We start from the raw sequence: 21,655 nt of genomic DNA, 5'->3' as shown, positions 1-21,655 counted from the left end.
TTAAGCGAAAGTTCATTTCAGTGAACAATTGAGTCAGTGAATTATTACTCAGGGAAAGGAAGTAGTTGGCCTTGAGTGAACAATTGATTCAGTGAATATTTTCTCAGGGAAAGGAAGTAGTTGGCCATCATCAGGAATTTGCCCTTTTACCCACTGTAGTGCAATCACAGAGTTGATATATTTAGTTGGGAGTGTGTGGGAGATATGGGGATGGAAGCCCTCCACTTTGCTGAGTTTTAAATTGTGTAGTGTGTGTTACAGTCAATAGCTGACACATTAGTTTCTTTTCCTTGGAGAATGTCCACTGGAATGGTTGTTTGCTGAAATGAGCTTTCGCTTAAGTGAGTTCAGTGAATAGTGATTCAATGAATAGACTATTCGACAAAGTGATCTAGACCTGCTTATCCTAACCTCATAATATAATCTCTCTCTTGTTTAAGGTACATTCAGTAATCATTTAAATTAATCTATAGCATTAGCATTTTTTCTGTCAGTGAGTTGTTTATTCCTGCTAGTAATAGCCCTTGTTGTTCCAACATACTAATCTCTTTTGAGTTTCTGTTCTCACTGGTAACAGTCTTTTCTCTTGTTAAATGACCTGAGTTCATCTAATTTACTCCCAAATATAACTTCATCCATTCATTACTTCTTATCTTTTGTAAAATAGCACATTGCATGTCCTGTATATCCCATACTATAATGAGAACAGACGGAGTTGTTTCAATCTCTCTTTCAGTCTCTCTTACTATAAATATTCTGTAAGCCTTTCAATTTTTTTGTTGTTGTTTGTTTGTTTGTTTGTCAGTCTGAATGCCTTGTTTGTTTTGGTGTTTCAATAAAATAAAACAATGAAAATAATTTGGGTGCAGCAATAAGCACTGGACACAAGAAGTGGTCACAGAATTCAGATGTACAGGAAAAATGCTTATTTTTTCTTGCATTTTATGTTGAGTAATTTATGCCTAGTATTGTATAAGTACTCTTCCCTAATATTTCCATATATTTCAAAAGCTCAAGTCCAGTGTCTATTCTTGTGCCCAAAATCTTTTCACTGTTTTTCATTGATAAGTTTTAGAGTCTCTTTATTAATGTGATTATCTACTTATGCTGTATATTTCAAACATTTATATGCACAAAGTTAAATATATTAATATTATATATCCCACCACTGAGATTAAAGTATTCATGTTTATCTTGCAATAAAATCTATGCTTGAAAACTGTTGACTTGATTTCCAGCTGTCTGAAAACATCTTACACATGAAACAGAAAGCAGTCTGATTCCAGGGGAAGAACTTCTCCTTTTTGTGGAGTTTCAATCTTTTTATTTTTTAATTTTCTAGATAATTTATTTTACAGCATCCATTTTTGTTATGTCTGGCACTCATCAAGACCTAACAATCATAAGTACAAAAGAAAGCCAAAAAAAAAAAAAAAAAAAAAAAACAGAATCAAATCCATGTCCCACTGTTTCAACCCACCTCAAAGAGGTAGTGAAAATCAATAACAACTGTGAGAGCCTTCATACTCTGACAGCCACTTTAGTGCTACATTTTGCAAAAGCTTAAGCCTTATCTGATGCAAGTCTGAAAAAAAAAATTCTTTCTCCTAGTGAAGTAGGTAACAGACTTAGAAGTAATGATGCTGTCATTATCACGTGGGACCCTCAGAAGAACTTACTACAACATTTTATTAGCAACTGATATCACCAACTGTCTCTTGATACAGTGTCCACCCTGAGTTAGAAATTGAATATTGGAAAATTAATCACTGCAGGGTCTCATACAGTTCCTACTTTAGCTAGTGATGTTGCTAGTCCTTCAGCTGAGTGATACATTCTGCTCCTTCACTGATATCCATGCTTTTCAATTGTCCAGATTTTCACAGAATTAAAACAAAATCAGAAAAACAGGAATATGTTACAAGTTCTAGAAATTAAATGGTGTCTCCAACAGTGGCACCTACATTCTATCTGTCTGTCTATCTGCCTAGGTATCTATAAATCCATCTATTCATTTATTTACTGTCTTTCTTTTGTTAAGGGGGTAAGTAAACTGTTCCAAGTACCGTTCTAGCCATGACTTAGGCCAATTAATCAAATACAATAGATAACATAGAAATCAAAATATAGACATTGTTACAAATATAAAAAACAACAAAGAGAAGAATATAAAGATCACTATTAAACTTCAACATGTGAACATTGTTACATGTATGAAAACATCAGCAAACAGTAGAATATAAGCATCACTAATATACAGTAGCAGTGTAAACCGCAACAATTGTATACAGTATTCATGTGCAATATATGAACATCAGCAGTAGCATAGTGAACCTCCAATACCTGCACTCTTTCTAAGACTATTAAATCCCTATGTGAAGTTTCTTTATTTGCCATAACAGTGTGTAGTCAGGTCAGAAATCTACAGGGTAACCAATAACAGTAGCAAGGTCCTGAAAAAAGTGAGTTCTCTACACTGATCTGACTTTTGGGTGAAAAACTGGGGTGTGGTAAACTTGTCTGACAGCAGCAAAGGGTCTAAGTGCTATTTGCTGCAGACTGTAAAAGAAAATAGTTCCAGAACAGTATTTTTCAGAAAGACAGACTCACAGCATATCCCTTTACAGTCTGCACAAAGGAAAACTGCTCATGGGTTAATACGTATTCTAGCACAGCGGTTGCACTTTTGAAGCTAGCTTTTAAGTCACAGTTGCACGAGACATATGATGTGCCTCTTTTTTATGTTCCTGCTACATAATTTCTGCCATTGTTGAACATTGTTTCTCCTGCCAAGGAAGGCCTCTCATTCTACATTAAAAAATTATGTAATTTGGAGGGGATGTTACTTTAACAAATGCACACAGGATGTGGCATCCCATGTTGTGATTTTTAAATTGATGGTCTATATTTGCTCTAAAGGACCACTTCTTTTAAGTGAATACCTATATTTTATAACTGGCTATTATTTAAATTTTGTATTGGTATGCTGTTTGTTTGGCTTGGATTGGTTACACTAGCCTTAGAATATTCCAGTTACTTTATCTCTTGTGTAGTAGGTTTATTTAAAAAAATGTTTATAAGGAGGCCTTATTAGTTGATATTATTATGACTTGATAGTCCTAACTTAAACCAGAAACATCTAAAACCAGTTTTGTGGCACAGGTGATAAAGCCTTAATACAACATAGATGATTTCAGATAGATTAGCGACCTGACATTGGAATAGCTGGTGTCTGAGGATGGGAAAAAGTTGCCAACACTGGTTCACCCATCCTGGTAAGAGGGAGGTAGATTGGTCCACCTGTGCACCCTCTGGTGAAACAGGCATACCGCATGCAGCACGAAGGTCCAAGAACAAACACTGCACATCAGTCAAAGCTGTGCATGCATTGCATCTTTTCATGCCTGTGAGGAAGTACATGCATTCACTAATGAAGGAGTGCACATACTTAATATTCAGGAAGGGCACACATTTACTAACCAAGGGGTGTAGACAGCCTTCAGTTTCAGCTGTCAAGGGAAGTAACCAAAGCCCACCATGAATGACAATCCACTGTAGTTTTATCTTGTCCCTAGCCTGGATAAAGATGTGGATACTGGATGGTATATCCCCACATACAAGCTGATGTGGAATGCCAGAGACTAGGCTAATGTAAGGAGAATGAATGTGCTAATAAAGCATCGGGAGGGTTTGATGGTTAAGGCAAGGTTTTGAGTAAATAGATACAAAATTAAAACAGAACCATCCAGATTTGAGATAAAATCTACACAAAATATATGATATTCTTTTCAACATTTTTCAAGTTTGGTGTGTGAAAAGTTGCATGTCAGAATCCTGATACCATAAAGGTGAACATGATGAGCTGTGTTATTAAGGCAGGGGACTCATAAGATGCTGAGGCCATCTTAGCATTCCGCAGGGTACTGCTGCCCTGCACCCAGAACAGGCAGCTGGAATGGAAAGAGACACTGAGCTGACACAAAAGCATGCAACTGAAAGTTACCAAAAAGAAGGAAGAAATAGTGTGTCCAGGGAATGAGTAAAGGCTTAGACAATTTGAGAAATGTACAAACTGTAAAGGAGAAAAGAACCAGGAGATATGATATGGAAAAGCTATCAGGAGACGTAATATGGTTAGAGGTGAAGAATAACAGCAGAACTGGGAAGAAGAGAAAGTATGACAGCTAGACAGGAATAATCTGAGTCTAAGTTAAAGAAATGCTATTTCACAGAGAGGGCAGTTGGGTCTTAGCACATGTTGCCAGAAAGAACAGTACAGCATAGGTCAATAGAAGAATTTAAAGATGCATTAGAGAGATAGAAGTGATAGACAATGGGTAATGAAGAGGCATTGAGCGGTATTTGCATGGCGTTTGTTAAAACAGTGTAGTGCATTCAGTAAACCATAGATTTTCTTCTGCAGCACCTTTGCATGCTTTCATCATACTCATATTAACCTACAAAGTGACACTAGAAGTCATTCTCAGATCCAGTCATAAGTTAAGGTGGTAGAATGATGTCACCAATGTTGCCAACACTATTTTTGAATCTGAAGCAGGCCATGTCTTGAAATTCCTTTTCATGCCCTTATGTGTTTTACAGACAAGCTTAAAAAGAACTACTTCAGCTTCTTACTTAACAATCACATGGTTTAATTTCCTTTCTTAACCTGACATCCTTTTCCCCATGTCTGTAGCTCCTGTGCTACCAGCCAGTGTTCCGCCCATTCAGATCGTCCCACAGTCAGTCCGCACCCCACCTGCAGAAAAGGCAAAGAAAGTCCCACCCCCTCCACCACCCAAGCCTCGCAAACCAAGTTAGTATAAGCCCTTCTTGCTACTTGGCTTGTTGGTTTGTCTTGGTGCTAATCCTGAATGACAGATTGTTGAGTTGACAGCATAAAACTTCACAGCATGGAAAAAAAGCTTTTTAAATTAGTATTATTCATGTACTGAAATGCTCTACCTTTTTACAATTCTTCTGTTGACTGCAAACCGCTTCTAAATACCATCCAGTTCCATTTGTGCATGTGTGCATGAGACAATATCTAAATGTTTATTGTAATTTCTAAATTCATATTTGATTTAGTTTGGTAGCAGGTTTGATGTAGGTTTTCTGCAGTAGTGATTGCACATGCCTTTGAATTATTCCTGTAGATGATAAATATGGACCACAAGCAATGAGAAAGCTATGTAAAGCCTCAGAGGGAAAAAATTATGCTGTTAGCAAAATTGTAAGGTTTAAGACTGGCATAGTGATGCATGGTCAGGGTCCACACCTGTGTCAATGCAATGGTAACCTGGGTAACTGTGTGATTACTCACTGTATGTTGAGGTAGTTAGTGTGGAAGTAAGGTAAAACCCCTGGCTTGCTACTGGTTTCCAAAGAAGGATGCTTTGCTGCTTCTACATTGACCTCTAGTGGTACTAGGCATGCATTGCAGCAGGTTACCTGGCTAAAAGCAGCTGGCAGCACTGGCCTGCTGTGGGGGAAATATGCACATTTGCAAATATTTGGAGTATCATCCAGGTGACACCTTTTCAGGGAAGGGGTACTGTGGGTCAAGAAAAATGAAAGACCTTCTTTTCATGAGTGCTCACCCCTTGTGGAAAATACATGGATAGCAATTGCCAACAGGTAGACATTGGCTGTTTTGGTTAGTAGAGGAGGCAGGAGCGGCCTTAGGTCAACTGGTGCCCTATGCAAAACAGCTCCACAGTGCCCCCCACCACACTACCCGGTGCCCCCATCCTGGTCTACCTACATCAAATAAATACTGGAAAAGCGCCCCTGCTAGAGTGGTGCCCTAGGCGGCCGCCTAGTTGGCCTATGCCTAAGGACGGCTATGAGAGGAGGAGGGGAACAAAGGTAAAATATCTAACTTTCCCTGCTAGGCAGCTTTTGTATTCCTTAGTAACAAAAGAGATTACTGTGTCATGTGACACTAACAGGAACAACAGCTGGATACTGAAACATTTTGGGTATGTCTCAGTGATACACAGCACTGGGTATAAAAAGAATAACGCAAGATTAATTACAGACTATCACTTGTCTTGGATGGGAAAACTACTTATAGCATAACAGAAGGATGCTTTTAGAATTTACTAGTTTCTGAAATATAAATGCAGCAGTGTTTAGTAGTTAGCCTTAATAAGCAGTGACACCAGTATAAATTTCTAGTAATTTCATCTGGTTATATTTTGGATCTATGTTCTCACTCTCATGTAAAATTACATTTCTTAATGTAGAAGTACAGTGTAAGATGAACTTGTGGTAATATATTTTTTGTACATCTTAAGCATCTTTTACATACATTAAAATAAAATTAGTAACAATGACCATTTTTAGCATGTAAGTGCTTACGTCACTTATAATGATAATTTGCTATAAAAATTTCTAATACACTTTTAATAGTGAAAGTTACCACAAAGGCAATAAATAAATAATATATAGGAATCTGATAAAATGTCTGCATAATAACAAACACTGCTGCATTCACTAATGGTGCCCGAATCTGAAAACGAGCCACTGCGGCCTTTATACAGTTTAGGGCCTTGTTTGCTGTTAATATTTTTTTTTTTAATAGTAACATTTATGTGTACATCATTAAGTAGCATGTTCCTTGATGTGCGGGGTTGCACCTGCAGCTAACACCTGGTTTCTGAGCTGGTTAAATTGCATGCACCTGGATGCACAATGTTCTGCGTCACAGTTTGCTCTCATTACGTTTGCTTACACTGTGGAAGATCAGATTTTTATGCTTGCCATGTGAGATCATAAAGTAGTGTAAAAAGTCCATCTAAGAACTCAGGCAAGTTCACAAAGCTAGAAATTAGACAAACCTGAGTATTACCTTTCTCTTGAAAGCAGACATGTACTGAAGTGTGTGTGTGTGTGTGTGTGTGTGTGTGTGTGTGTGTGTGTGTGTGTGTGTGTGTGTGTGTGTGTGTGTGTGTGTGTGTGAGAGTGTGTGTGTGTGTGTGTGTTTGTTTATCTGTGCCTGTTTATCTACAAATATATGTACATATACATATGTACACGTGTACATGTATGTTTATGTGAACTGTATTTGAGTATGCCTGTGGTTTCAAGGTCTGACATAAGACCAAGGAACTTTGACACACATACTGAAGTCACTTTATCTGCATTTATATTAGAATGAAAGACAAAGGAATTAAGAGAGGAGATCATTGTCCATGCCTGCTACTCCATAATAGCAGATTTGTAAGATATCCAAGTACAATTCACTTCTGCATTACCTGCACTGATAAGTGGGTTAATAGGTTCATAGGTTCATACTAGGCTATCTGCCCTAGGGCATTTATAAGCCTAGCCAGAGTGTGTTTGGCTTTTGCCACCCATTTTAAATTAATTTTGCTATGCCCTTTTTCGAGGTTAGTATACTGTGCCTCTGTCTAACAGTGACACAGAAGTGATACCCAGGGTAAACCTATGATCTCCCATCCACTCATCAAGATTCCTCTTGAAGAGAGTCAATGAGGGACTCTTCCTAACCTGGACTGGGATTTTATTCCAGAGTGAAGGGAGCCTCTGGGTTATGAATCTGTCCCTCCAGCATGTCCTATTTATTTAAGTGCTGAGGTTCAAGTTTCTCGAGCGCATAGCTCGATGGGATTTGGATTTTCTGAGGTGCAGCATGTCCATTAATTCCGGGTTGGACATGGCTTTATACGTCAGGCACAGATCGCCTCTGAGCAGGCGGTATGCCACTGAGTAGAGCTGGAGTTTCTTTAACCGGGCAGCATATGACATCTGTTTGAGCCCTTTGATCCTCTTGGCGAGGTACTTTTGGGGTCTTTACAGTTGCTGCAGGGGTCTGGTAAGGTACATCCCAAAAGGGGCATTGTACTCAATTATGGGCCTGATGAGAGATGAGTAAAGAGGCACGATGACCTCCCCTGATCTAGATGTGAATCCCTTCATGATTAGGTGGGCTATATAAAATGTTTTTCTAACCACTTTGGCCACGTGGTTGTCAAATGAGAGATTGCTATCAACTTGGGTCCCCAGGTCCCTAATTACTTCTTCCATACTTAATGGATTACCACCTATGTGGTAATTTGTGGGCACTTTGTTTTTGCCAAAGCGGATGACTATACACTTTTTGGCATTTAGCTTGAGGCTATGGCTCTGGCACCAGTTGTCTGTTTCTATGAAGCCCTTTTGTAGGATGCTTGTGTCGGCTGGAGAGTCGATTATGGCACCCGGTTTGCAGTCATCTGTGAACTTGGTCAGCCACAGTCCTTCCGTGTTAGTCTGTACCTCTGAGAAATATATACCGAACAAGAGAGGTCCCAGGACTGAGCCTTCTGGGATGCCACTTGTAACTGGTTTGGAGTCTGACATGGCTCCAGCAATTCTAACCATGTGGGTTCTATCCTTGAGCCAGTTTGCAACCCATCTAGTGACATCGGGGTTTATATTTTAGCTGGTGAGCTTATCTATAATGCCCGAGTGGGATATTGTATCAAAGGCTTTTGCGAGGTCCAGGTAGGCTGTGTGGACCACCTTCCCCTCGTCAGTGGCCTTGGTGACTGTTTCAAAGAAATCAACCAGGTTTAAGAGGTAGGATCTGCCCTTACCAAAGCCAAACTGGGTAGGATCCAGTGTATGTAGGTCCCCAATATCTTTATTTACGAGGTCCATGATGATCCTTTCCATAGCTTTGCAGACCAAGCTAGTCAGGCTTATGGGGCGATAGTTTCCAGGATCCGTTGAGGCACCACCTTTGTGGAGAGCGACCACTGTTGCTGTACGCCACTCTTTGGGTACATATCTTGTAGTAAGGCTGAGATTGAACAGTAGTTTTATGTTTGGGTTTAGTTAATGCAGTGAAGAAAGTGTGGGAGAGTCTAAGTTGCTGACAGGGGGACTGTAACATTAGATTTTAACTGGCACATCTCGTTTTGTATCTGCTATACCTAATGTTGTTGGGAGGGAAGTGCAGTGAGGGATGAAAGAATTGATGTATTTGTAGAAAATTATAGACACATATTTCCCGTAGTAGCTTTAATTGTCTATGGTACCTTTATCAAGTCAATTTGAGCAAACAGCAGTTTTAGATAGTACTGTACTTAGTGTGTGTTTACTTATTTATGTATGTATTTATTTATTTATTTGTTAATCCTGATTAAGTGAAAAGTCTTTTGAGTGTATCATTTGCCATGTTATCTGAAGGCATGAGCAATAAATCTCTGTCACACTTCCTCTTGATTTAAGCATAGGTAATTGACTTCACATTGATATACCACAAAGCAAGGCTAAATGTTTGCTTCAGTGCAAAAATCATGACTACAGTCAGATAGGACATCATGGTATTTGATGTTTACTTGTCCATAACCCAATGCAAGATAAGTTTCATTTCAGTTAGCTCTTGTGTGCTCTGAAAGGTAGTTTTTTAAGTCTTCCAAATGTATTGCCTTTGCAGGCTTTAAGTTGTTGTTGTTTGTCTTTCGGCTTTTTCCCGGTAATGGGTCGCCACAGCGGAACTCCGGTCCGCTAATGATTGGCAGTAGATTTTTACAAAATGCCGAGGTGCCAGCTCGACACCCAACCTTCAATGAAGGCATGCCCATTTACGTATGCATGTCTTTCAAATGCTACTCAACCGCGGGGAGGACATGCAGACTCCACACAGAAGGCACTCCCAAGCCAAGCCGAGAATCAGACGGGAGAACCTCTTGCTGTGAGGTAACAACGCTACCGCTGTATCATTGCAGGCTTTAAGTAACAGCTAAAATTCTTCCTAGGGCAAGGAATACATTATTCATGTAACTATAGTGCAGTATGTAAGGCTTTTATAGTTGAGTATTGTAATTTATATTAAAAAAGGTTAAGCAGGTAAGCCCAATCAGCTCACAGTCCCTTTTCAGAGGTAACCAAGGAACAATGCTTGGTTAAATAACCTGCTCAGACTCACACAGTAGACAAATGGAGGCCAGAGGAATCAAACTAGGACTGCTGCAGGGTCTCAGTATAGTATTATATAATCCTAAACAAATGTGTCAAACTGTTGTGATATATTTAAGAGCTGAAGTAGTTGTAATGGCTATGCCTAACATCTGCACAGGTAAACTCCCTCTCCACATTAAATAAAGTAGCTCCCTAACTCCCTTTAAACGCTACCTGCGTGAAAGATGGGAATTCAAAAATATACTCCATTAGTTAACCACTCTAGCTATCATCCATCCATCCATCCATCCATCCATCCATCCATCCATCCATCCATCCATCCATCCCACCTCCAACCACAACCTCTTTTTTTCCCCCATTTTTTACATGGGGTGGGGTATCACATCAACAATGACAATCATCTAGAGCCAATGTTCACACCATTGGGTAGCTAACCATGAAGAGGTCATGCTTAGCTAGGTTACAAATGATTCACTTAAATCAGCTGTCATGTAACAACCTATGAAAGCAAAACGATTGGCTGATATGTGTGTTCCTTTAGTACTTACAAGGAGGAATATGGAATTTGCTGGGTAAAGAAGACTGTGACCTTTAATTCTTAGGGAGTGATCACAACTGCATCACTCTATCTAACTTTATTTATTTATTTATTTATTTCAGGAACTTCAGTATTAAGGAAATACTAAAGAAAACTAGTGGAGGGAGGCAACACCCATGTTTATACCCAAGCTATCCAGGGAATTTTTCAAAGTTTCAATAAAAAGTAACAGTCACATTGGAACTCATTTGCTAAAGCAATGTACAGCTGGACAAAGACTTCCAATACTACCAAGTCAAACTACAAATAATATTTTGCTTTGTCACAGCTCATCAGTATGCCAAAGGAGGGATTTCTGACTCAGGTCCAGAAATACTGTTAAGGCAAACGATATCTGAAAATGTCATGGGGAGTGTAGCAATTTTATTTTACCCATTGTGAACATTCTAATAGAGATTTACAGTGACCAGACCAGAGATTCAAAGTTGCTCCAATAATGTTATCTGAATATTCCACATTATATATGTCCTTATTATTAATAATTTAGATTTTTATTGCTAAATGCTGATTTAACTTAATTTTTGCTGTATTCATTGAAAAAAAGCATATATGCATAGTCTGTGGAACAGTTTTCTATGTTATACGTTTCCACACTGGAGACTCAGGAGATTTTTTATATTCTCCTCCAAACCCCTTCCTCCAGAGTTGACTGGAAAACATGATACTATCCTTGCTGTGATAGGCTGGTGTGTTGTTTCCCTCGATAGGATCCTAAACAGTTGTGTGCCTCAAAACAGCAGCAATGCCTAGTTCAACTGCAATGTTCTGTTTGGCAGGCTGACACCCCTCCATCTTACCTTTTCTGACACACACAAAGGATGCCTGTTCTCTGAACTACATCTATTACTCTTGCTTTAAGATGCATTCCAACTCATCCCCCTGAGATGGACTAGCCCCCCTTGAGATGGACTAGCCCACTTCAGCTACTTACTATCACCCCTCCCTGCAGATCTTCCTACACGTAGACTGCAATGAGTTTTCAGTCATATAGTTTTTGTAACACAGCATGAATAACTTATATTACTTGCCCTTAATCCCTTTCTTTGTTTCTAAGATGTCATCAGACATATCATATCATGTTTAAACAAGTGGAAGGACTGGATACTGTTGCAAAAATTAATAAATTAATCCAAAGTAATTCAAAACCTCCTTCCATGGACAGATAAGACTGGTTATCATCATTAACCTATAGCACTAAAAAAGAGATTAGTGGCCCTCACCGTAAGTTGCAAAACTATGTACTCTGTCGAGCATGTTTCTAAGCCATTTGAAGACACCGGCCTTTTTGAACTGCACAGTCTGTACCCTGCAAAAACCAACATTTGGTAATGACTATAATTCAGCATATTATTAACTTTACACAAAGCAGCAGACCTGACAGACTGCTTTACATTATGTTGTTGGACTAGGTATGAAACTAGGTTAATATACTCCTTCCTCAAGCTTTTTTTTTTTTACAAAATATCAGATATTTATGATAAAAGTAAAACCTGAAAAAATTCTAACGTCATATGGTCAAGGACATAATTTTTTATTAATACTTGGGGGAATAGACAAACACACAAGAGATGCATATCAAGTTACATTCAATGACAAGATGACAGTAGACAAAAAAAACACCAATTCTCAGTATTTAGCACTTCAAGTAAACACTAAGCTTTTCTGTACACCCCTCAATTGTGTTTTCATTTAACAACTAGACACATGCTCTATTCATTTTTCACTGTGCTCTTTTCTGTAATACCTCCTTATTTTAATCTGACATATGATTATACTCTGGATTTTGTCTGCAGATCTTGGTATTTTAGAACTATAAATGAAGTTATAGTAATATTCTTTAACTTTCTGTCCTTGTACACAAGGTAATGGTATAAATCAGATTTTCTGAAACAGCTAACCCCCCCCCCCCCCCCCCCCACACACACACACACACACACACACACACACACACACACACACTCACTTGAAACACTGCATAATGTTTTATGTGCTCTTAAGATTCAGGGATACAAGAGCTTGATGCTGTGTGATGAAATGTATATAATGCATGTTGGAACAACTAGAAAGTAAATGTTGAAGGTTAGGTTTTATTGTAGCATGTGCCATCCTTATCATCTGTTTCCTTAATTATATCTGTGCTGAACAATCTCAGCAATGTTTCCAAAAGGTATGACCTAACTTCCGATATGGTGCACTGATCAAAGGTATTCGAAGTATGGTTACCAGGGAAACAGACAGAAGGATGGCAAATGCTGCAACAAACTTCAGTATCAACATTTACTTTCTAGTTGGCCAACCATACATTACAAACAGCACTGACTGGAACAACTGAAGTAAATGTGTTTTATCCTCCAGATTCTGGGCTCTGATTAATCATGGGCCTCTCAATATTTATTCCAAAAGCCAGCAAGAACCAGAAACCCTCTGAAAAAAAAGCCCTGTGTGTCACCAAAACTAACTTGTGCACCCCTTGCCACCCCCCAAAGCATTTAATAAAATAAATAAATAAAACTATACAGTGCAAGGCAAACCAAAGCAGCCTCTGTAATCTTGCATATTTCGACTGTAACCCACTGTAAGAATATGCAGATACCCAGGATTCATCTTGTTGCTTAGCCTTCTGAATGTCATGTGACTGTGTATGTATACTGATGGGATTACTGTGAGGAAGAAGTAACCTTTGTGCTCCATGTAAAGCATTAGCTGCTTGCGCTTGTATGTGTCTACATTGTTAACATGCACCTTGTGTTGCTGCTTCAGAAAAAAACATTTATCAGTGATACATACACATATGTTTAATTACCATTTTCTTAATCACAGCTAGCAATCCTAATGCCTGCCGTGCAATTGGTCGTGGCCTTCAGCCCAAGGGAGTTCGTATCAAGGAAGTTGCTGACTTTAAGGTGTATACCAAAGGCGCTGGCAGTGGTGAGCTCAAGGTGTCTGTCAAAGGACCAAGTAAGTTTCAATGGTCAACTTTTTTTTTGTGGGAACATTCTTATGCTTTTCTCCAGGTGAAAGTGCATGCTGTGTACATGGAAAATAGTTCTGAAGGTACTTTTAGTATGTGTTCTTGCAGTTCATTGGGGGTGAGGAACAAACAACATAATGAGGTGTGTTGTCATGTTTAAAGAAAATGCATTTAATCAGTTTGTCAGGTATGATTTTTTTTCATGGTGTAGGAGAGGTAACTGCTATCATTTCTTTTCTGATTCAGTGAAGGGACATGGTCAGCTTCCCTTCTTTGGTGGATGTGGAGGGAAGCTTGCACTCGGGGCACACTGAAAAAGTGTGATTTCTTTGGTGGAGACCAGGGGAACCATTACTTGTGCTCTTGGGAAAGGGTCAGGGGTGTCAGAGAGGATATGCCCCTTGTGGAAGTGAGGCAGATGCCATTTGTTGCAACTCATTGCATGTCTGCTCCACACCACTTTGCTTAGTGCAAGCTTGGAGATAAGACTACAGAAAAAACTCAAACTTTTCCTAATGGCTGTCAATATGATGGCCCCCTTCTGGTCAACTCTTGCTCTAGTAATGGGAAACAAATGGGCTGAATGGCTGGGAAAGGGCTGATGACTGCTGAAAATTCAGGGGAAAAAACACATACCACCTGGCAGAATGTTATCCACCTAACTGCAAAATTCTTATGCCAGGATATGTTTCCCTATGAGTTTTTGCACCATTTGGATATTGGTGTCCACTATGAAAGTGTCCAGGTTCACATTGCTTTTTTCTTGTTTGGGAATTCATGGAAAAGTCATCCTTCTTGAATAAGCATGGTTCGTGGACAGATGCATAGAGAGGAATGCATCTTTTTTCCACCACCCTCATGGAGATCAGTGTGGCTAAACCCATCTTTAATTTCAGTAACCTCTTAAGCACAAACAGAAGGTGGCCCTAGTGTTCTTAATTTTGAGAAAAAGAACCCCTAAATGCAGTATGTCACTTTCCAAAGGTGAAGCACTTCCTCCTTAGCTGAGAAAGAAGGCTGTGTTTGTAGATAAGCAACACAGTATTTTCAAGAAACCGCTGTTCTTATCCAGTACAGTGCACCTCTCCCATCTCATCTCATTTCTGGCTTGTGCACCATTCCCATCTCATCTCATTTCTGGTTTGTGTACCTCTCCCATCTCATCTCATTTCTGGCTCGTGCACCATTCCCATGTCATTCCTGGCTCCATAATATTTATGTTTGTCCCTCTGTTTACTTGCATTATTGTTTAACCTTATTGTACTTTTCTGTTTTCTACCAACTCTGTGAAATGCTTACTTCTGACATTTTATTTACTTTGTTTATTGTTCATTGTGTTATGCTTCTTTCTGTTACCTACTATCTCTGTGGCATTAAATACCTGACAGCAAATCTTAGCACCATCTCTTCCTCTATGAAACTCCTCTTCAACAGGGAAAAAAACTGCCACTTTAAATCTGAATCAGCTCTACCTCATTACCATGTAGCTGAGGTCAGGTTAATAATTTTGCACCCTTCCCTATTGTGTACAGGTACAAACAGCAAAAGTTAATAACCCCCCCCCTCGAAGAAATCCAGTAATAATGCTAGGCACAGACTCCATAATCCCAAAAGTCTGTCGATTCCAACCAATATGAACAATATTTAGATTTAGTGTACCACACTGCAATGCATCATATCCTTCTCTTCTCATGTACTCACCTAAGAAATGTGCAGCAAGATGGATCTTAGTGCATAACTATGAATCTTAATGTAGCACACAAAGTGTGATAACAGCTCCATAAGTGTCATATATATGTAGATGAGTATGACATACAAAGTGTAATAAATGCCACAGATGTCTGTGTTAGTTATATTTATCTCTTTGTGCAGATGAATGCACACTTTTCCATGTAAGGACAAAAGTGTTCTACTTTTGAACATTTCCCCAAAGTTTCCTTAGCAATTGTACTAATATGTCTGTACTGTTACAGCATGTTTAAAAATGGTAGTAGTAAAACAGAGTAACTGAGTAGAATGACATTGGTTCTTTATACCTGTTCATTACTCTACATGTTGTGATATTTTCTGTGTGTTGCTTTTGTTACAGAAGGCACAGAGGAGCCAGTGAAAGTGCGAGATGCTGGTGATGGTGTTTATGAATGTGAATACTTTCCTGTTGTACCTGGAAAATATGTTGTCACAATCACCTGGGGTGGTCATGCTATCCCAAGAAGGTAAAGCAGCCGCTAGAACTTTTTTTGCACAGTTTCGGGCAATACCAACATAAGGAGTAAGGCTTTTATCCCCTAATGGTTATATAATACAAGGTGTAATGGTATCTACACTGTATGCTCGACTCTTTCTGTGTGATGATATTAATCACCTAAAAAGGCAAGACAGTATGGTGCTAGAGCTCCTTTGTTGAGCTGGTGCTAGAGCTCCTTTTGTTAACACAGGTCTGAGCTGTACCATAACTGGCATTATTAACTTTACTTTTTCTTTTGCGTTTCTGCCAAATATTCTTTGACAAATTTCTAACATACGCTGACTGAGTTCTTTTGCTATCCACAGTCCATTTGAGGTCCAGGTAGGACCAGAAGCCAAGGCACAGAAAGTCCGTGCATGGGGTCCTGGATTGGAAACTGGAATGGTGGGAAAATCAGCAGATTTTGTGGTCGAAGCTATTGGAACTGAAGTAGGAACTCTGGGTAAGTAGCAATGGCTGCCTTTTGTGACTGAAAATAGAGGGCAAGGTTAACAAATTACAAACCATTTTCTACCTCAGTATTTGAAGTTGCCTATTTTGTATGTTGGTGACAGGAGTTTAGAGGCTTATGCTGTAATGATTACATTAAATGTACCCATTTGGATACTTTTGCTGGCTTTCTTTCACCCAAAGCTACAACAAAATTCAGCATCAGATTAAAAGCTCCCACCACTAGCAGCATGATGCAGCTCAGTGCCTGACACTACTTTACATATCAGCATGAAGCAAAGTCAGAGGATGCCTGAGGAGTGGAGAAAAAGTGTTTTGGTACCTATCTTTAAGAATAAGGGTGATGTGCAGAGCTTGCAGTAACTACAGAAGGATAAAACTGATCAGTCACAGCTTGAAGTTATGGGAAAGAGTAGTAGAAGCTAGGTTAAGAAGGGAGGTGATGATTAATGATCAGCAGTATGGTTTCATGCCAGGAAAGAGAACTACAGATGCAATGTTTGCTCTGAGAGTGTTATTGGAGAAATACAGAGAAGGTCAGAAGGACTTGCATTGTGTCTTTGTAGACTTGGAGAAAGCATATGACAGGGTGCCTAGAGAAGAGTTGTGGTATTGTATGAGGAAGTCGGGAGTGGCAGAGAAGTATGTAAGAGTGGTACAGGATATGTATGAGGGTAGTGTGACAGTGGTGAGGACTGCAGTGGAAGTGACAGATCCATTTAAGGTGGAGGTGGGATTACATCAAGGATCAGCTCTGAGTCCTTTCTTATTTGCAGTGGTGATGGACAGGTTGACAGATGAGATCAGACAGGAGTCCCCGTGGACTATGATGTTTGCAGATGACATTGTGATCTGTAGTGAAAATAGGAATCAGGTTGAGGAGACTCTGGAGAGGTGGAGATACGCTCTAGAGAGCAGAGGAATGAAGGTCAGCAGGGCTAAGACAGAATATATGTGTGTAAATGAGAGGGTGGGTAGAGGAATGGTGAGGATGCAGGGAGTAGAGTTGGTAAAGGTGGACGAGTTTAAGTACTTGGGATCAACAGTTCAGAGTAATGATGAATGTGGAAGAGAGGTGAAGAAGAGAGTACAGGCAGGGGAGAATGGGTGGAGAAGAGTGTCAGGAGTGATTTGTGACAGACGGGTACCAGTAAGAGTGAAAGGGAAGGTCTACAAGAGGGTAGTGAGATCAGCTATGTTATATGGGGTGGAGACAGTGGCATTGACAAAAAGGCAGGAGTCAGAGCTGGATGTGGCAGAGTTAAAGATGTTAAGATTTGCCCTCGGTGTGACTAGGATGAATAGGATTAGGAATCGGTATATTAGAGGGTCAGCTCATGTTGGACAGTTTGGAGACAAAGCAAGAGAGATGAGATTGCGTTGGTTTGGACATGTGCTGAGGAGGGATGATGGGTATATTGGGAAAAAGATGCTAAGGATGGAGCTGCCAAATAAGAGGAAAAGAGGAAGGCCTAAGATAAGGTTTATGGACGTAGCGAGAGAGGACATGCAGGCGGTTGGTGTGACAGAGCAAGATGCAGAGGATAGGAAGAAATGGAAAGAGATGATCCACTGTGGCGACCCCTAAAAGCCGAAAGAGGTTGATGATGAAGCAGCTCAGGGGCTGACACTACTTTCCATATCAGCAAGATGCAGCTCAATACCTGACAACTTTATATATCAGCAAGATGCAGCTCAGTACCTGACACAACTTTACATAACAGCATGATGCAGCTCAGTGCCTGACACTACTTTACATATCAGCATGAAGCAGCTCAGTGCCTGTCACTACTTTACATATCAGCATGATGCAGCTCAGTGCCTGACACTACTTTACATGTCAGCATGATGCAGGTCAGTGCCTGAAAGTACTTTACATATCTTCATGATGCAGCTCAGTGCCTGATACTACTTTACATATCAGCATGATGCAGCTCAGAGCCTGACACTACTTTACATGTCAGCATGATGCAGCTCCATGCCTGACACTACTTTACATGTCAGCATAATGCAGCTCAGTGCCTGATACTACTTTACTCATCAGAATGATGCAGCTCAGTGTCTGACACTACTTTACATATCAGCATGATGCAGCTCAGTGCCTGACACTACTTTACATATCAGCATGATGCAGCTCAGTGCCTGACACTACTTTACATATCAGCATGAAGCAGCTCAGTACCTGACACTACTTTACATATCAGCATGAGGCAGCTCAGTGCTTGACACTACTGTACATATCAGCATGATGCAGCTCAGTGCCTGACACTACTTTACATATCAGCATGACGGAGCTCAGTGCCTGACACTTCTTTACATATCAGCATGATGTAGCTCCGTGCCTGACACTACTTTACATATCAGCATGATGCAGCTCAGTGCCTAACACTACATTATCAGCATGATCCAGTTACATTTTTTAACAAAGATGAGTCTGGGCTGTAGGATCCTGGCAGGAATTTTACATAATAGTTGTTTCATCATTTCTCAGACTATAGTAGTACAGTACTTTCAGAAATGTTATAGTTTACTGTCTACATTTGTGGAGGACATCCACCCTTTTCTTGCATAATTCACCAGGGAAAACTGAACCACCAGTTCTCTGATACTTTGTTTCTTTTCTCATGTGTTTGGGTGTTTGTTTGCTTGTTTGCCACATGAATAGAATTCATTTTTAGTGGAGGCCTGGGGAGAGATGTTCATGTTGTCATTTATCTATCTACATGCCTATATCTATCCACACACACACACACACACACACACATATATATATATATATATATATATATATATATATATATATATATATATATATATATATGTATATATTTATATATCTACATATATATCTACATATATATATTTATATATCTACATATATATATATATATATAAATATATATATATTTATATATCTACATATATATATATATATATATATATATATTCAAACTTTCAGTAATATAAACTTTCCATATTATAATACAATTATCAGTAACATAAGAATGCTAACAATGTTTGACCTACAGCTTTGTGTTTGACTCTTTCAGATTTTCTCTTCTAAAATTTGTTCATAGGTTCATAGGTTCATACTAGGCTATCTGCCCTAGGGCATTTATAAGCCTAGCCAGAATGTGTTTGGCTTTCGCCACCCATTTTAAATTTATTTTGCTATGCCCTTTTTCGAGGTTAGTATACTGTGCCTCTGTCTAACAGTGACACAGAAGTGATACCCGGGGTAAACCTACGATCTGCCATCCACTCATCAAGATTCCTCTTGAAGAGAGTCAATGAGGGATTCTGCCTAACCTGGACTGGGATTTTATTCCAGAGTGAAGGGAGCCTCTGGGTTATTAATCTGTCCCTCCAGCATGTCCTATTTATTTCAGTGCTGAGGTTCAAGTCTCTCGAGCGCATAGCTCGATGAGATTTGGATTTTCTGAGGTGCAGCATGTCCATTAATTCCGGGTTGGACATGGCTTTATACGTCAGGCACATTGCCTCTGAACAGGCAGTATGCCACTGAGTAGAGCTGGAGTTTCTTTAACCAGGCAGCATATGGCATCTGTTTGAGCCTTTTGATCCTCTTGGTGATGTACTTTTGGGGTCTTTCCAGTTGCTGCAGGTGTCTGGTAAGGTACATCCCAAAAGGGGCATTGTACTCAATTATGGGCCTGATGAGGGATGAGTAAAGAGGCACGATGACCTCCCCTGATCTAGATGTGAATCCCTTCATGATTAGGTGGGCTATATAAAATGTTTTTCTAACCACTTTGGCCACGTGGTTGTCAAATGAGAGGTACATTGTCAAATGTAAACCTTGAACAAGTTACTTACCCACTCATTAAGCACTTGTGAAAAAAATATGCATATGCTTAGGGAACTTGCCAAGGTAATACATAAATTAAATAAAATGATAAATAAAAAAGACTATTATCTTGCACTTTACTTTCTCCAAATCTCTTCCAAACTATTTATATAGCCATACTCCACTATACTGAATTGTCTCACCATTTTTGTATCTTCTAATGTGTGTCTTCTCAGAAAGACTGCTCCTTATAACATAACACTGCTGGGGGGGGGGGGCGCTCAGGTTACTTTTGAGATGTCCCTCACTGTCATTGAGCTGTGTCCCTGCAGTAAAGGACATTTCTATGAGAGATGCTTTCCTTTTTTGACTTAGCTGAGTATCTTGACACACTGAGACATCTTTTAACACATCGATCTCTCCATTCTCTTCCTTTTTTATACAGGGTTTGTACTGTAAGCTTCTTTAACCCATCTTGGTAACTTTTCTAATACTGTCACTGTCCATTTTTATTGCTATTATTCTCTCAGCTTTGTCTTTATATTCTTGCAAAGAGGTAACCTTGGGAGCTGCATTCAGTAATCCAGATAGCACCATCGCCGGTTATCTTGTAAGATAAAAACTGACTTTTTTCTATAGCTTGTGCAGTAATTATTTCTCCTTACTGCGTTTTCTGCCCCCATTATGTAATAAACCTCCAGGTATCTTTGTCTTTTTTGGTTCTGCAAATACTCCAGTTCTCAGCATGTGTACACTTCTCCTAAAGAGCTGCAGCCTTTGCTAGAAGGTCATCAAGCTGACATGTCCCTCTTATTTAATGTATTATCCTGTTTAATTGCATTTCTTAAAAGTAAGCTTTCATTTTTGTTAGAGAAACCCCCCCCCCCAACACATACCTAGGTATATGTCTGCACTGTGTGGTTTTACCATTTTGTTATTCTTCAAGGCAGTCTGTTTTCTTATTTATCAATGTAGTCATACAGTCATTTGGTAAGTGAGTAGGTTTGCCAATCCTCATTTATCCTTTTGTAGCGACTACTTAGGCCGTAAGACAAAAATGAATACTCAGCATGTAACTTTACAACACTAGCAGTGATATAAAAAGCCATAAATATATTTCAATAGAAGGCACAAATTAAACACAGACAAAACACACAGGCACACACACACACACACACACACACACACACACACACACGCATTTTCTTTCAACTAAGATGTGTGCCTCTTTAAATCATGAACATTAACATAATGATAGGCTTCCATCATAAAGGAACTATAGAATGGAGTTCAACAACATAATAATGTAAAATATGTAAAATGCTGGCAGGCTGGCAGAAAATGGGAAGGCATTTAATTGTTATGAAAGAAGAGTGAGGTACATGGAGAAGAAAAGATGTCTAAAACATAAGCCCAATAACTGAGAAACTTCTTTCCCCAGCTGCCATCTAGTGAGTAGGGATTGTGAGGCAGCATTCAGAGCTGGGGAAGGCTATAGTATGCTGTATTTTACTGCAGGAAATAATATAATGAATGAAACTGTGAGGATACACCACGAGAAGTCCAATTGAAGAAAAAGTCTTACTTTATTCCAACGAAGACATAAAATAAAAACAAGGATGAGCGCTTTCGCGTGCACCATGCGCG

General features: G+C 39.4%; 1 protein-coding gene across 7 annotated transcripts in view; it reads left to right on the top strand.

The window, feature by feature from the left end:
• Positions 1 to 21,655, top strand: part of FLNC (filamin C) — a 287,042-nt gene that overhangs the window by 139,836 nt on the left and 125,551 nt on the right. For 4 of the 7 annotated variants that reach the window (XM_044088643.1, XM_044088640.1, XM_044088639.1 and 1 more), the window contains exons 9-12: positions 4,697 to 4,816; positions 13,352 to 13,489; positions 15,592 to 15,718; positions 16,056 to 16,192. In XM_044088643.1, coding sequence (XP_043944578.1) covers positions 4,697 to 4,816; positions 13,352 to 13,489; positions 15,592 to 15,718; positions 16,056 to 16,192 — 522 coding nt within the window. The remainder of the gene's footprint in view (positions 1 to 4,696; positions 4,817 to 13,351; positions 13,490 to 15,591; positions 15,719 to 16,055; positions 16,193 to 21,655) is intronic. The other 3 variants (XM_044088642.1, XM_044088641.1, XM_044088644.1) reach the window with 1 other exon arrangement.

This window comes from Protopterus annectens, chromosome 11.part0 (assembly GCF_019279795.1).
Source record: "Protopterus annectens isolate FY-2018-M chromosome 11.part0, PAN1.0, whole genome shotgun sequence".
Classification (NCBI taxonomy): Eukaryota; Metazoa; Chordata; order Ceratodontiformes; family Protopteridae; genus Protopterus; species Protopterus annectens.
Note: the sequence above shows the minus strand (reverse complement) of the source record. Positions and strands in the feature narration are given on the sequence as shown.